The 17227-nt window shown below is 52.7% G+C and overlaps 1 protein-coding gene across 1 annotated transcript in view; it reads right to left on the bottom strand.

Moving 5' to 3' along the window:
• P2RX3 (purinergic receptor P2X 3) overlaps nucleotides 1-17227 on the bottom strand; it is a 32316-nt gene that overhangs the window by 8238 nt on the left and 6851 nt on the right. Inside the window, exons 2-8 of the mRNA XM_033860719.2 lie at nucleotides 15433-15568; nucleotides 14922-14993; nucleotides 14689-14752; nucleotides 13886-13979; nucleotides 13589-13666; nucleotides 12847-12988; nucleotides 12157-12293 (exon numbers count right to left, since the gene is read on the bottom strand). Coding sequence (XP_033716610.1) covers nucleotides 12157-12293; nucleotides 12847-12988; nucleotides 13589-13666; nucleotides 13886-13979; nucleotides 14689-14752; nucleotides 14922-14993; nucleotides 15433-15568 — 723 coding nt within the window. The remainder of the gene's footprint in view (nucleotides 1-12156; nucleotides 12294-12846; nucleotides 12989-13588; nucleotides 13667-13885; nucleotides 13980-14688; nucleotides 14753-14921; nucleotides 14994-15432; nucleotides 15569-17227) is intronic.

Below are 17227 nucleotides of genomic sequence, written 5' to 3'. Positions count from 1 at the left end.
TGGGGATGGTAAGGGTCAGTGTCCTGGGAGGAAACAGTCAGTGGTCTCAAAAGGGACGACTGCCTGAATTGGAATTTTGATCCACCCTTACAACTCCAAAATCTGTGCTCTTAACCCAGAACTGTCCTGCGTCTGAGCTCTAAGTGGCCATTAAGGACACAGGCAGCCCTCGTGCTGGATCTCAAAGCCCTTCTGCAGTCTGTGTTCTGTCTCACATCATGGGAGAATTCAGGGCCCTTGTCTGAGACGTGTGGCAACTGAGAGATGGGGACCAGGCAAGGGTGAGAGGTGGGTCACAGATGCTAAGGGCCGGGCAGAGCCTGGGACTGTGGTCCTGAGGGCTACATCCCCAGCCTACGGCTGCAGCCATGGAAATGCTCTGACATGGACCCGCACAAAAAGTCAGCATCCTGGGCACTGCCGTTCAAAGCAGGGCTGGCTAAATTTATCTTGGGAAGGAATGTGAAGGGAACAGGGAGAAAACCCAAAGCAGACTTGGTTTTCCTCCAGCACCTGCCTTCCAAGAGGCAATAAGCATGATAAGATCATATCTCACCACCCACACACCGTTGGAGGGGGTTTGGCAGGGACTGGTTCTCTACCCGGGAGGGCAGGAGGAGGGACAGCTCTTGGTGGGTGGGGGGAGACCCCCGCTGCAGACAGGGGAAGGACCCAGACATCCTGACTTCTGCACTCAGTGTGGCCAGTGGAGATCACAGAATCTGGCCCAACTCTGTGGCAGAGATGGGCTTGGCATTCACCAGGGTCTGGGTTATCTTCTCTCCTGGCACCCGGCTGGACCATATTTCCCAGCCGCCTCGCATCTAACCTGGGCCCTGTGACTAGTTCTTGTCAATAGACTGTGAATGGAAGTGAGGTCTGTTACGTCTGGGCTGACGTGTGTTAGAGTTGTGTGCCTTCCTCATCCTCCCTTTCCTCGTGGCCAGGTGCTGTAGAGCCAGGGGAGAACTGAGGCCCTAGAGGAGACTGATCCACAGGTGGCAGGAGCTCAGATCCCTGAAGGACTGTACGGAGCTCCCCACCCACCCTGACTCACAGGGCACTGTGCCATGAGCAAGACACAAACCTTTGTGCTGAGCCACTGAGATGGGGGGGCTGTTTGTTACAGCAGTTAGCAATATTTACGCCGACCATTACAAACTCTTATAATGTTATTGCTGAGAAGATTGAGGCTCAGGGAGAAGAAGTATTTGCTAAAGGACAAAGAATGAGTTAAAATTGGGAGTCATTCAACATTAGACAGAGAGAGGGTAAGGATACCACATTCCTAGGAATAAACCTTCTAAGAAAGTCCAGGAGATCTGTGTGTGGGTCTATGGCTGTCTTTAACTAGCTTTCTGACCCCTGGCAAGTCACTCAACCTCTCTGAGCTTTTTACCTCGACTGATAAATGAGAGTAAGAAGAGCTACAGGAAGGATGAGACGAGATATAGTACGTGCCCAGATATAGTACGTGCTCAAGTCATGTCCCTTTCCCTTCTCATCCTGAGATCAAGGTAAAGTGAAATAATAGTATCTAGACTTGTCTGAACCATTACACTCTCTGGCCTCCTGGAGATAATAACACTAGTAACAATAATGGCCAACATACCTTGAGTGCTTACTGTGTGCGAGGCACTGTGCTAAGTGCCCGACACCTCCTAACTCATTTAATGCACACAACCACCCCATGAAATCCAGTACTGCTGCAATTCCCATTTTACAGATGAAGAATCAGGATCAGAGACGTTATGCCACTTGTCTAAGGTCACACCACCAATAGTCAGTGAGTGGAGACGGGATTCAAAGCAGGGCGGTCCAGTTCTAGAGCCCACACTCTTAGCCAGTATCCTAGACTGTTTGTTGTTGTTGTTGCCTGGTTTCTGTTAGGTCCTGGCTAATTTCTTTCAAGTTCCCCGGCTGGGAGCCCCTTTTGCATTTACAAAATGACCCAGAGTCATCAGGTGGGAGTAGGACAGAAAGCATAGGAGAGCCATGAAGTGTATGAAGAAGGACCCCAACCTCCTCATCTAAAAAGGGGAAGGGGCCTTCCTTGGCCTGGCTCACCTCTCTTTTGACGTGTTCCCTCTGTTCTCTCCTTATTGTCAATGAACTCTCTTGCAACAGGGGGGGAAAAAAGGGGGGTGGGGGGAAGGGCTTGGAATTCCCTGGTGGTCCAGTGGTTAAGACTCGGTGCTTTCACTGCCGTGGGCCTGGGTTCGATCCCTCGTTGGGGAACTAAGATCCCATAAGCCACACGGCGTGGCCAAATAAATAAATAAATAAAAGGGCTGAGCTACCCCATGCCTGGGCCCTGATTTCTCCCAAATCCTCCGATTTCTACCTCTCTGGCTTTGGTCTTCTCGTCTGGGAAGTAGAGTTGGTGAGAATGATACCTCCATTCAACACCTTGGCCTGGAATACCACCCTCCCCTCAACCTGGCTGGGTCCACCTTCCCAGCCTCATCTGCAGAACCCCTCTCACTGCACACACACCACGCTATCTGCTTCCTGTACTCCCCGAACACACCCCATAGACAGACTTCTGTGCCTTTGCCCATTCTGTTCCCCTCTCCTCCCCTCTTCCACCGTGCAAACTCCTATTCGTCCATTAGGGCCCAGCTCCGTGGCCTCTCATTTTTTCCTACATTCAGCAGATCTTTGGAGCACGCTACCCTATGCCAGGCACGGTGCTAGGCACCGCTGATCCTTTGGCAAGCTCTGCTCTCATGCGAGGAAGAGAAATACGAATGAACCATGCAATCCCATAAATACGTAAAATTGGAAGTAACCCATAAATAGGTAAACTCGGACATGAGGGCTAGGAAGGAGAAGAGCGCCATTCTAGAGCACAGGTAGTCAAGACGCTGGATGGAGGCTGCAGGGTCAAGGTAGGCTTTGGTGGAAGTGCCGTGAAAGCTGAGACTTGAAGGATGGAGAGCTGAAAGGTAAGAAGGACAGAGCGGGGGCAGCTTTCCCGGCTGAGGGATCTGCAAGCCCTGTCAAGGGAAAGGATGTGGTGTTTTGAAGAAGCTCAGAGAGAGCCCTGGTGGGTGGAGGACAGAGCCAGATGGAAGTGGCCGTGGCGGGTACACCTGGCCCTGGCCGCCACAGCCAGTGTGTGTCTCTCTTCCCACTTCCACGTTCAGGGACTTCATGCTTTAGCTTGAAATTGACCGTGGTGGAGTATTTCCACTACGGAAATCGGCAGGCCCTACAAATCAGCGCCGTTTTCTTTTTCTCCGGAGAGCCGGCTTACCAGTGTAGCACTGGGGCTGTAAAGTCCCCCTAGGCTACCTTTCCTGTCTCTGCTGGGATCCAGGCCTCTACTCCAGTACCTGCCACACCAGACTGTAGTTAATAATTGGGACTGTTGACTACAAGCTAGATCTCACTGTCTCTCTTTGCCCAAGGGCCTACCCAGCGCAGCAAGGAGTGGGGTAAATGCTTGCTGGAGGGATAAATGGATTTCGGAGATTCTCAACATCTCGCAGATGGAGCTTAGCGATGTCAGCCTCCAGGTTTCCTCCTAGTGACTCGGGCTTCTGTATTCCTCGCTGTTCTTCAGGTAGAGCTAGTACAAGGTGGTAACAAAGGCTGTTTCTCTCCCCAGCAGAAACATGTAGGTCTGGCAGCTGGCTGGGTGGGAAAGTAGGCGCTCTTGGTGGGAATAGCCCCTGCGGAGGGGAAATGGGGAAAAGGGTAGGGAGATAATACACGTGCAGCGCTTACTCCAGCTAAGCGCCAGGCCGGAGACTTCCACACCCATTACTTCACTGAGGTCTCCTAACAACAGCTCCATGGCATACTTGCTGGCTTAGGGGCTCTGAAACGAGACAGTCCTGGGCTGGAATCCTGGCTTTGCCACTTGAATGAGCTACATAACCTGGGGCACAGTGCTTTATTTCTCTGAATCTCAGTTTCCCCCAGGTATGAAATGGAAATATAGCAACAGCTGCAGGCTTATTGGAGAGGATTCCATGAACTGCTGGAGGGGAAGGCTGAGCACAGCACCAGCTCGCAGTTTTCCCTGAATATTATCTATTACCATGAGGCAACGCTGTCCAGACTCTCCGGGCTGGAGGGAAGCACCACAGCTCTCCTCAGGCTACTGGGCCTGCAGGGGCACAGCTGGGATCTGAACTCAGGCCTCCTGAAGCCTGTTCACCCGCTGCTCACCCACTGCTGCTTCCCTGAGAGAAGATCCAGAAAAGAGAGTTCACTGCAGCCTCAGCGGCGGGCAGGGAGCTGGTTCAGCTGGTGCCTGAGAGAACACCTCAGCTGTGGAGGAAAGCAGAGTGTGGCTCTGACTGTGATGATGCCAGAGCTATGTGGGGAGAGATCAGAGCCCAGACACCGCCCAGACACCTGGGCGATTATTAAAGCAGTGGCTCCCGTGGAACTTCAAGGAGTCTGGATAAGAATAGCTGCAATAAAAAGCGCTATGTGGCTGACGGAAGAAGTGCTGAGCCAGGAAAGGGAAGGAAGCCTGGGGGCGGGGCGGCACTGGCAGGGATGGCCACTGGGGTTGGGAGGCCCCCTGAGCCCGGGTGTTTGAGTGAAGTGGGGACAGTCATCTGGTGCGCTGACTACCCTCCACGATCCCAACACCCAGCCTCTGATCGTGGGCCCCTGAAGGCTGACCTCTGCAGGCCACATTCCTGCCCCTCTTTGCCTCGGGTTTCTGGAGGGGTGCGTTGGTTACTGGGAAGCACTGGCCGGCACTGGCCGGGGATCAGAGGGTGGGAAGGAGAGAGGTGGGGTACTTATTCCACCTGCTGCTTCCCTGCGGTTCTGCCTGAGGCTGTATTGCTCTGTGGCTTCTCCTGCCAGGGACCCCAGCTCTCGGCCAGGCTCCCATCCTCTCCACTGGCTGGGGGACTAGGGGTGGAAAGAGCTCCCACGCTGTTAGGCCCTGTGTGTGAGTTTCTTCACAAACCCCAGCTGAGCCTGCTTTCCCACCAGGCCCCTCACTGAGATACCTGTTCTGTGACCAGACAGGAAGCCCCCAACACAGGACTGAATCGAACACTTCTGAGGCCTGACAGTACTGAGAAGCTTGTGTGTGTGTGTGTGTGTGTGTGTGTGTGTGTGTGTGTGTGTGCACGTGCTATCTCTTGCCTCAAGCAGCAACAGATAAAGAATGAGTAAGTTACAAAGTCAACTACCATAGTAAGTCACTTGTCAGAGGTATCGCTGCAGGGCAGTGTGGAAGCTACATTCCACTGTGATATATATCACAGGTCTAGAAATAAGAGTGCATGTTTCAGCAGCCCAACTTTCCAGAGCCCTTCCCCAGATGCCCACATGCACTGATTCAGACTTTTAGAGCTTAGAGATGATCACCTTTAACCAACCCATTTTACAGAGGAGGAAACTAAGGCCCATGGAGGGAATGAGACTTGTCAAAAAAATCACACTGAGTTTTTGTGGCAAGGCCTGAACCATAGCCTGTGTCTCCTGACCCGCAGCCTGGACGCTGCTGTTTCACCTCTGCCTCATCTTAATTATTCTTGGCTCGCCCCAGCATCAAATGTTTTTTTGTATAAACATTTTTGTTATTTGGGTTCAGGTTTACCATCTCCACTAGATCAAAAATTCCTTGATCACAGGAACTGGTCCCGTTCATCTCCGGGTCAGCCGCGAAGCCCAGCACGTGATATAATTAGATGTTAAAAGAAATCCTCCAAGCCCTCCCCCACTTTAGCCATGAGAGGTTCCCTGCCGCTGCCTGCACACCTCCAGTGAGAGGGAGCCATTACCTGTGGGAGCAGCCCAATTCAGCTATGGACAGCTCCAACCCTTAGCAGCGCTTCCCCACGCTGAGCTGACATTTGTAATCGTCGGCAGTCAATAAGCTGAATGGAGAAGGGTTTTTATCACCACATTCAAATCCCTTGGAAGCTCTCAGACATCTGTTTAGAAACGATCCATCTCCCAAGAAGTGGTGGAAATTCCTTCCCAAAGCAGCGACGACGCGTAACTGTTACAACAGCAACAAACTTGCGGGATCTGGGCTGGGCCTGCAAGGGAAAACTTGGGCCTGGAATCCAGGCGTCTAAGTGAGGGAGGTGGTGTTCTCAGCAAAGCTTTTGCCTGGTAGGAAGTAATTTTGCCAGCTGAAAAATACTTTTACAGTTGATTTTATACTGATGGGAAAATATCTCCTGGCAGGCTCACTGCATGGGGTTGAGGCAACATCCTTCCAGCAGGCGGGACTCTTCCCCTTCGAGAAGGGTCCCAAGCTACAGTGATTTACTCATGTTCTAGGAATCTAATCCGCCTCAAAGGAAGACATTTAAAATACGGCTTGTTTGATCTTTTTTAAAAAATTGAACATATTACGATTTATCTTTAATGAGACAGGGAAGGTTCAATGGACACAGAGCTAGAAGATATACCTGAGAGCCTGGTTTACTAGCTGTCTTATCCTTGGCAGCAATCTTTTTTTTGGCCTCAGTTTCTTCATCTGTAAAATGGAGGAACCATACCGGTCCTGCCAGGATACCTGTGGCTGTGAGCACATGCTCTGGAGCTAGCCTGCCAGGGTTTGAATTCCAGCTCCAGCACCATTTGCTGTGTGGTTTGGGGCAGATAAATGCAACCTCTGAGCCTCAGATTTCCAGCTCTAAAATTCTCCCTCTTTAGAGTCAATGGGATAATCCACAAAGAGCACTTGCTAAGTCCCAGGCTCACAGGTAAGCGCTCAGTGAGTGTTAGCCAATATCTTCTACCCATAAGGTTGGTGGTTGTGAAGATAGGGTAGACACGGAAGTTAGCAAGGGCTGAATAAGTTCAGGATTGCTCTAATTGCCTCGCCTCTCACCGTAAGCTAAAGAAAGTGAAGGGGAAAATGGATCAGGGAGAATTCAAGCAAGTATGCCCCATCCGAGAGGGCCTTCACATGTTTCTGTGGAAATGATGGAAATGGCTGCACTTAACACGTATTCTATGGCTTTTGAAAGGAGAAAAATCCAGATTGGAGAAAGAAGGATCAAAGCCAAGGGCGCAGCTCGGTTCTGTCTCCGTCAGTTGGCCTGAGATCTTGCTGATCTGCCTGTTGCAACATGGAAGCAGAACACACGCCAGATTTCAGAGCTTCATGAAAGCTGCTGTGGGTACATTTCCAACACGAAACGATCACTAGAAACACCTACAGCACGAGGAACATCTAGCAGCTGAACGAGTGTTTTTTGTCCCAGACACCGAGAGAGGAAATCCAAAACTGCGTTGCCTTTTAGTAGCAAAGCTGTCTTAGGAACTCTCAGGGGAGGAACAAGAAATCAGACATTGCTAAATGCACCCTTTTTCTTCTCTCCTATCATTCCAGCAATCAGGATGGGGGTGGGGAGGGGAGGGGGGTGGTATATCCCTTATAGCGGCTTTTCTTTCCTTGTTTTCTTTTTTGCGAGCAATGTGTCGGTGGAAGGTGTGGTAGGATCAATGGGTAGATCAGGTCCCTGGCTTTGAGGACCAGCGTTCCTCTTCATCAGGCCGTGCAACCTTGGGCAAGTCTCAGAATCTTTTTGAGCCTACCTTGGGGGTGAGGGGTAGACAACGAGCTATAAATCCTGTCGAAAATAGGTGTGAAAGGGCTTTGCAAACTTAACCCTAGGGGCTCTTAATCTGAGGTCCAGGGATAAGCTTTCAAAGGCCTTCAGAGTCCTGGAATTTTATGCTGCATGAATATAAATGCAGAGAAAAAAGATGGACAAACTGCCCAAGTGGTTAATTTCCTGCAAAAGGAGTAGGACTGGGGGAGGGAGGAGAGTTTTCATGTCGTTACTCTGTTTGGCTTGGATGTATTATTCAGAGAATGGATTTAATCTTATTTGTAGAAATAAAGTATCCTTCATAAAAATGAAATTGCCTGAAAAATTGCTCACGTGTGTGAACATGTGCATTTTTCTTGGGCAATCAGTGCTTTCACCAGGGGCATGAAGGGCTCAGAGACCTCAAATAGTTAGGGCAGGGCTGTGATATCACAAAGGAAAGTCGTCAAGACCTGTGCTGGGCGCAGAGCACAGGGAGATCAGCTAGGAGTTTTGTGAGCACCTAGAGGGGTGGGATAGGGAGGGTGGGGGGGAGGGAGACGCAAGAGGGAAGAGATATGGGAACATATGTATATGTGTAACTGATTCACTTTGTTATGAAGCAGAAACTAACACACCATTGTAAAGCAATTATACTCCAATAAAGATGTAAAAAAAAAAAAAAAAAAAAGACTTGTGCTGGGTATCTCCTCTGACCATGCTCCCTCCCCTCTACCCCACACTTGGACAGTCACCAACGTCCTGTTACTGCCCCCAGACACTGCACTATCCTTTGTGGTTTCCCTATATCCTTTGAAACAGTCTCTGTATTCAACTCTCTTCAAATTACCCAGTTTGCATATGCCATCTGTTCCCTGCTGGGACCCTGACTGATACAGTATTTATTTATTTATTTATTTTTGGCCGCGAGGCACGTGGGATCTTAGTTCCCCGGAGAGGAATCGAACCTGCGTCCCCTGCATTGGAAGCGCAGAGCCTTAACCACTGGACTGCCAGGGAAGTCCCCCGATACAGTATTTTAATAGACGCACACACAGGCGCACATGTATTCACTGACACACTCACACACACTCACCAACTCACACAACTGATGCACACACTCACACCCACACGTCCACACTCACTCACATATACTCATTCACAAACACACACACACCCACTCATGGGCAAATGCACACTCAGTACTCCCTCAGCAACACTGCCTGTTCCCAGCACTTTGGGGAATGCAGTGTTCTGGTTAAAGTCCTGCTCTCGTGAGCTAAGGGTGCACCAGCCATGCAGGAACCCTGCCTCTGGGGCCCGTCACCCTGCGCACCATGGAATTCGCGATTCTTGCCAGTTCTTATTTTTAGGAATGCTGCACTTTGTCTGGGACTAATGTGGACGAACCCACCAACTGCACACCCTCAAGGTACTTGGAAAGGTTAATTTAGATGGACAGCACCAGGTGTTGGGTGGGAGTTGAAAGGAGACACGTTTTAGTTCAATACGAGGTCACCTCTCCAATAATCGGAGCCGCCAATGATGGACAGACCTTTTCTGGGGCTGCACCTCCAAGAATGATGTAGGACTTGGGAGCAAACGACGTCTAAGGAGACTCTAAGGTGCACCCGTGACCTTGGGCTCATCATTTCCCCCTTTGGAGGGTCTGCTTCCTTATCTGCTAAATGACCGCCTTAGTCTAGGTCTCTTCCAGGGGTCTTTAACAGCTCTAAATTATCTGAGTCTCTGAGTCTGCAGGCAAAGATCCTCAGGGGTGGGGGCGGCAATTGGAAAGGAGCTGCAGACGTAATTAGTGATGGAAATGCGAGTCTCTAGCTGCCTCTGGATGTCAGAGTTTTCAGATTAAAACAAGGCTGAATCTTGGCTGAATGATTCCATTCCCTCCAGAGCAAATGGCAACAGCAGAACGTTGGGAAAAAAAAAAATCTGGCCTCGGTTGGAGAGGGAGAGGCAGATGAATTTGTTTGGGAGACAAAAGGCCCGGCAAGGAATGGTGCTTCCAGGAGCTGCTAGTCTTTTAGCCTCCCGGGACCTCAGATTCTTCGTCTTTAACTGGGGATGAAAGTATCAACCCCACTGCCTGTGTTTTTCTGAGGATAAACAAAAGCGAATGACCGTAGCCTTCCTATGGGGTGGAAAACAGCCAGGAAAATAGGTTTGCGTTCAGGCACCCGTGCTTGCTGGTTCTGTGACCCTGAGAGAATGACTTAACTCGCATGCCTCCATTTTCTCATCTGTGAAGTGGGGGGACGGAAGCTCCTCCTTGGCAGGGGTGAGGAACCTTGAGCCAGAGCACACGGGACACTTTGTACGTGGGGCGGCCAGTATCGGGCCTCTAGCAAGGAGCCTTGCGGGATTCTACGGAGCAGACACATTCTACCGCGTCATAGGAACCGCACCGCGGCTGCGCTGAGCCTGGCCGTGACCCTTTTTCTCTTAACAGAGGATTCAGATGGGTGGCCTGGAGCCTCCCCAGCGGGGGATCTTAACTTAGTCTTGGGTGTCCGTGTGGTACCAGCAGCTTGAAGGCAACATGAGGTAGTGGGTGGTCACCCGGGGGAGGGATTTGAGGAAGCTTGGGTACAGCCCCCTGCTTGCCATGGCCACAGAGATTCCCCCACGCCCAGGCTACTCCTCGGGCCCTCTGGACACTCTTAAACCATAGGGTCAAACGCAGCAGCTTTGCCTCTTCATACTCCGGCCTGGAGGTTTTTGGTGAGGGGGGTCAGTCATCCAGGGCCCACACCTCTCAGATGGTTTCCTTTAGGCCCTCGGGAATTGAGCTTGCAGGGTCCTTAGGGACCCTCTGACCTGTCTCCCCAAATTTTCTCTCTCTCTTTTTTTTTTGGCCGCACTGCGCGGCATGTGGGATCTTAGTTCCCCGACCAGGGATTGAACCTGTGCCCCCTGCAGTGGAAGCACAGAGTCTTAACCACTGGACCACCAGGAAAGTCCCTGTCTCTCCAAATTTAACCCAAGCTTATTTAGGACCAAATCTATCTCGTGCTCTCCTGCTGTGCCTAGGGGTGATAGAGGGTAGAGGGTGGGGGCAGTGTGTGTGTGTGTGAGTGTGTGTGTGTGTGCGAGTGTGTGTGTGTGTGTGTGTCAGCCAAGCCACTACAAATTGGAAATAAGGAAGTCCAAACCAATTCTTCTTTAAATGAAAGACTTTGTTCTAAAGCTGTATGAGACCAAGAGTTGGGGTCTTCAAACTAGCCATATTCTTCATAAGCTCTCCTGCCAAATGAGTTATTTGGAAGGTTGAAGAATTCCCAATGGCCAGAGAGACGTTATGAAGATGAAAACTTGCATTTGAGATCACGAGGATTTTATTAATTTGTTACTATTTTAAGCCACCATACAAATATCCTTTGTATTGATTTCAGCGTGACGTACTGACTGAATAAATATGCCAGTTTCTGCCAGGGAGCTGAACAGTATTTTTAACCTACTTTAAAATATGTGTTGTTTCCTATGGGTTTTTTTTTTTTAAGTTTAGAGTTGATTATGATAGCACTTTCAATTTTAAAAAATTCTTCTTTCCAGAGAATACACATATATTTTAAACTATTAAATATAAAGCTTAATGGGGCAGATAATTATTCTTTTAAACTACAAATAAAGGTGGGAAAAAAGGTGAAATATTTTTTTTGCTTATGTTTACTATTATATTAGATAATACCACTATAACAAAGGAAATTTGAATATATAACTGAAATATATTCTTATACCTATTTTTTCCTGATACCTGCCTATTTACCTAATTTAGCCTGTTTAGTGTATATAACACTGTGTACGTAATCAGGGCCCTGCCAGAAACTTTAGGATCTTAAAAAATTAAGGAAAAAAACCTCCCGAGAGCTGAAGCTTTTCACACACTGGCTGATAGGCTCAAGATAATAAGGATACCATCACCATTTCATAGATAAGGAAATGAGGATGGGAGAAGGTCAAAGGCTTTTCAAGGGCTTTCAGCTGTTTCCCAGTAGTTTACCCCAAGTTCTTCTCTTTCCCCTTCTTCAAAATGGGGAGAGGGATCCCTTATGTCTCAAGGCCATTGGGAATATAACTGAGATGATATTTAAAGACTGGCATGAGTTCTTGTTTGGAAAGGCACTGAAAAACTAACAGCCATTGTAATTGTTATTTGTGACTCAGATGAAATCTCCTGGTTATGGAGAGAAATGCAAAATTTCCACCTTGTAAAATGATACCAATTATCGCCCTTGCTTTGTGAAGTGAGAAACCTCAGAAAATTCAGGGACAGGAGACGAGTGGGACTACGTACAGCTTCAGAGCCGGAGCTAAGAATGGGCTCAGAATCACAGAACCCAGCATTTCAGGAGACCTGGTCTTGTACTCTAACTGCCGGCTGGGAGCATGAATCCTCCACACGGTCCCTCCCTGTGACGGGGAACTCACAGGATGGCCTGTCCGTCTCCGAGTGGCCGACTGCTGGAAAGTCCTTCCTAATTTTGAGCTGAAATCTGAGGGGGAGGAAGTGGGACCGTCTCTGCCCAGGATGCGTTGCTGCCTGAAGTGTCCTTCTCTAGGACAGCCCTGCCTCCTTCTCCCGAAGTCCCAGGGGGACGGGGGTTACCTGAAGTTGTAGCCTGGGGAGACGCTGCTCTTCTCAGAAACGCTGTCGAGCCGGGTGAAGGAATATTTGGGGATGCACTGGTCCCAAGCCTTGTCCAGGTCGCACACCCAGCCGATCTTAATGCCCAGAACTCCCCCCTGGGTGGAGAAAGGGGGCAGATGTGAGCCCTCCCACAGCCCCCGACTCCCGGTCCGCGGTCGGAGTGGAGTGGGTCCCGGTGCGGGGGGTGCATGTCATGACAAATGGACAAGTGATTTCTTTTCATTCTCCAGGTGGAGGACGGAGGTCGGGAGAAAGAAGAGTGGTCTGTCACACGCTGCTTCGTAAAGAAGTTCTGTAGTTAAGGGTGACCGCCCTTGAGCCTCTAAATCCTGTTTTTGGTGTCTTTAGTCCCTTAGCTACAACCCAGGAAAGTGGCCACAGATCCGCTTTCCCACAGTGCAGACCTTCTTGGAGATCTGAGGCTTCTGCCTGCAGGTGAAGCGTGAAGACAGGAATGGGAAACTGAGGCTGGGCGGGAGGCAAGACCACTCAGGGCAGGGGTGGGTAGGACAGGCACAAAGCCGGTCGCAGGCCTGGGATGCCCCCACCAGGTGGCGCTGCGCCGCAGGCAGCTCCTTTTCCCCAGTAGCCGCTCCCCCTGCCCGAGGGCCCCCAGGCCAGGGAAGGGAAGAGTGGCTCGTTCCTCACCGTGCTGGCCAATTTGGCAAAATTCTGCCCCGCGAACTTGACCACATCTCCCACCCGCAAGATGGGGCAGAAGGGGGCCTTGTCGGGGTGGAAGCGGCATGTCTTCAGGTCGGTGGCAGTCAGGCTGGGAAGGAGGTTTCCCCTGGGGAGGAGAGGGCAAGGTCCAGGGTTAACGCGAGGACAGCCACGCTCGGATTTTCCTCTAGCCGTCCGGAGCCTCAGGGCCCCCGCTCTCTTGGCCGCTCGCCTTCTCCCTTACCTCTGTCCCTACATCTTTCTGGTGATTACCCCTCCCTCCCGTAGAAGGTTCTGTGTGCTGGGGCTCCCAGAGGGCAGGGGTCTTTACCCCTGGCTCCTCTGTTGTGCCCGCCTTGTGCTTTGCATGTGGCCGACACCCACCCACGAGTCGCCAAATGGGGAAGTCACAGAAGAGGGGCTGAGCTAAGAGAAAGGGGACACGCACACTGGGCTTGAGGTGGGGAGAAGAGAGATGGGAGGAGCGCCTCGGGCCCCACCTGCGGAGGCATCCGAGTTCCAGGCCCAGGTTCAGCTTGTCCCTCCCCTGCTCTGAGCAAAAGCCCCCGTGGGTCCCGAGCCCCAGGGCAGGAGGCTGGCAGAGAAACTGGCCCCAGGGTCCACCCTGGGGAGGCTGGGAATAGCAGCCCCGGGAAGCTGGGGGATGGGGGGGAAGGGTGGGGTGGCAGCACTGCTTGTAGGTTTTAGGGAGGGAGCTTGAACTCACTTCTCAAAGTTGAAGAGGGGGAAGCGGATGCTGTTCTTGATGAAAATAGTGAAGTTCTCAGCTTCCATCATGACAGGCCTGTGGGCGAGAGCAGGAGGTCTTAGCGCCTTGGGAAGAAGAGGGGAAACAGGAGGAGCTTTCACCCCAGGGACCACCTTCCTGGGAGCATCTCCCAGTGGGCACAGCCAGCCCTGGGAGTGGACAGTCCTGGGGGTGCTCAGAGATGCAGAGCTCCCCCTGCTGGCAGAGCAGAGCTGGGCTGGGTCCTCTTCCCGCCTGCCCTCCTCGGGTCCTTACATCTCCACCGTGTCCACCTCGGCGGGGCACCAGCCCTGGATCTCACAGGTCCGGAGCTCAGAGCTGTAGTTCACGCAGCGGCCCGTGAGGATCCCTGCGAGGGTGGAGCCAGAACTGCTAGGTGCACCCCTGGCCCTTCACCCCTTCCTCCCCCCACCCCTCCATCAGGGACGCACCCCCCACAACGCACACAGGGACCCTGCAGGTGGAGGTAGAGGACAGGCAGGGCCAGGGACTGGGGGTCCGTTAGCCCTGCAGGGCTCTCCCCTCCTCACTTCCTGAGCCCTAGACAAGCCAGAGGGAGGTGACAGCCCTCCCCTCACATGTTCCAAGCCCCAGGCTCCCTGAAGACCCCTTCACCGCTTGCTCTTTCTCGCCTCTGAGCCTTTGCTGCTTCTGTTGCTTCTGCCTAGAATGCCCTTTTTGAAGCTTCTCTCTCCTGCCAAATCCTACCCATCCTTTAGGGCCCATCTCTAGGAAGCCATTCGGGGTCACCCTCCAGGAACCAATCTCTCTCCCTCCCCGCCCCCCCCACCACCCCGGGGTCCCAGGGTACCTCCGTGACAGCACTTGCCACCTCATGGCACACCTGTCTGCAGCACCACCCCTGGCCTGGGAACTCTGGGGGCAGCCCCGCCGGGCTGGCCCACAGCCCGCATCCATCAGTGCTGGCAGCGTGACATGGAACAGGCCCATTCCCACCCCTTCCCTTAGGGTGGCTTCTCCCCTGGGGGGGACGTGCTGCCCCCAGGGCCCCACTGACAGTGCGGGGCAGTGAGAGGTGGGGAAGAAGCTGCACTCACCCACCCCTGGGAAGCGCTCGGGCTGGCACTGGCTGTCTGACACACAGCGGAACTTCTCCTCGCTCTGCAGGGAGACAGGTGCGTGCAGGACCCGCACTGGCCCCTGCGGGGGCGGGGCCTGCCCATCGGCGGCCTCTGGAGGGTGGAGGTCCCCGGACACAGCTCCAAGGCTGGGCCCTGGGCCTCTGCTCACACCCTCACCCCACCCCCTGACCATGCTGTCCTCCCCTCACCTCTGGGCAGAATCCTTGCATCTGGTTTTCGGTTACAATCATCTTTGTGATTATGACAAACACGGAGGTGCCCTTGGGAGGAGGAGAAGGGAGAGGAAAAATGCAACGGTGCTAATTCTGTTATCCCCACTGTACAGACGAGGAAACCGAGGCTTGGACTAAGAGATCTGGCCAAGGTCACGGGGCTAATAAAAGGCAGAGGTGGGGTCCAAGCCAGGCTCTTTCCACCCACCTGGCCCTTCTTGCTCCGCGTGTTGTCCTTGATTTCAGGACAAGTTGTGCCAGGACTACAGAGGAACCCAGCTTCCCCCATACCTAGCGCTGCCTAGTGGAGAGGCAGACCCAAGCCCCCAACACCTCCCAAATGCCGGGGAAGGAGTTCTCTGGATCACCGATGCCACAGAATCTGGTTTGGGCATCCCATTGGCACTCTCCCTGTCTTGCCCTCTCCCCTTCAACCTGCCCAGTGTCTGGGCACCCAAGCACCCTGGGGTAGGTAGGGGGACCCTACCTGGGGTGGGGTCACATAATCAGACACGTCCATGACTCGGTTGGCATAGTGTCCAAAGCCCTTCACCTTGGTCACCACCGAGGACTCAATGGCTGTGTCCCGCACCTGGTACGCCTTCTCGTGCAAGAAAACCCACCTGGGCAGGAGAGCAGGGGCGGAGAGCAGAAGAGGGGCTAGACCCTTCAGACAGAGGCTGGGAGAGGTCCCCTTCCTGTCAACATCAAGAGGACATGGGGTGCCTGGCAGGGGTGCTGGAGGCATGGCTTAAACTCCTCATGTTTCTCTACCTTTCCCCTCACTTCCTCCTTAAAGAGCCCTTTTACCCTAATTGTACCCGCCTGGAAATTTTAATACCATAGATATCATTTATGTCCTGTTTGTGTTTTTGTGCTTTCTACATTAGAAGAGTGAGGTTTTTTTCTTATTCTCCAAGAACCAACTTTCACCCCTGTTGAGAACACACTGTCTTTCTTTCCCTCTCTGGCTGGCATGTGGGCCGAGAAGGGAGAGGATCACAGGCCTCTGACTCTGCGCATCCCAGGCTTTGCTCATCCCAGGCTTTGCTCATGGCTGTATCCTAGCTGCCGACACACAGTAGGTGTTCAGCAAACAAGTCAGCGAAGGCCCTGGGAGCTGCGCGCTTCGCAGAGGCTCCGTCTGTGCAAGGGTCCGGTGAGAAGGGGCAGAGGAGGAAAGGAGGGGCCTTGCCAAGCCCTCACCTGGCAGGTAAAGGGAGTCGGGCGGGAAGGGAGGAGGGGCCTGTAATCTTATTCGTTGGATTCTGCTGCCACCCAGTGGGCATTTACCTGTACTGGCTTCTCCCTGCAGCTTCAAGCCAGTGCGGGACCACGTGGATCGGGGAGGGGCCCCTTCCCTTCTGCCCTCCAAGCCTCCCCCAGCAGCAAGAAGGGCCCGCCGACACATCACTTGTTTCCCTCTGCGTTTCCGCGAGGTGCCCACCTTTCCACGTGAAATCACCCATCCCAGCCCTCGAGGCTCGAGCCACTCTCGGCCTCAATACCACGCGGGGCCTCAGTACTTGTTCCTGACAGCACGTGGGGAGGCACGTTCACCGTCCCCGCCGTGCAGACCAGAAAACCTCTTCAAATATGTTTGGAAAGTGCTGCGTGTGCTCAGCTTTGGAGAACACTGGTGACGTCTCAGGGAATCTAGGAGCGTACTTTAGGAAATGCGGGGGTTAGGGTCATTTTCTGATGCTAACCAGGGTGGTATCCGGCTGCAGAACTCCATCAGACGAAGTTGAGTGGCAGAAACGGAGACTGTGGCACAGAGGAGACAAAGCTGGGGGGCTCCCAGGCTGGGAAGCGGTGAGGGCAGCTCGCAGGCTGACCCAAGGAGTTTATGAGGAGGGGTTAGGATGTCAAGCCCAGGAGTTTTCTGACCCCTGGGGCCCCCTGATGTTGGGAGATGCAGAGGGGAGCAGCTCCCGGGTCGTGCCGGGGTCACGGTCACTTGTGGGGTCCTGTTTATGGGAACACAGGCTGACGTTTGCAAGCGGCTCCTTGTTCCGTTTTCAGAGAGAGGGTTCAGAGTCATCCCCCCATTGGGGCTTCCCGCGCCCCTGAATTCTGAATGCTGTCTCGAGTGGGAGAGAAAGGCTGGTCACAGCCAGCCTGGCAGAGGGCTCCTAGCCTGTCACCTGTTTTACGGTTGCTGCCGTATCCCAGGCAGCATTCTGAGTGATGCACTATTAAGAGTTATTTGCCTGCTTGTAAAACGTTCCCGGGAACGCCACGCCTCCGTGGAAGTCCGCCGTGCTTTACTTCCCTAGCCG

Source organism: Tursiops truncatus, chromosome 8, assembly GCF_011762595.2.
Source record: "Tursiops truncatus isolate mTurTru1 chromosome 8, mTurTru1.mat.Y, whole genome shotgun sequence".
Classification (NCBI taxonomy): Eukaryota; Metazoa; Chordata; class Mammalia; order Artiodactyla; family Delphinidae; genus Tursiops; species Tursiops truncatus.
This window is presented reverse-complemented; position numbering and strand designations above follow the sequence as displayed.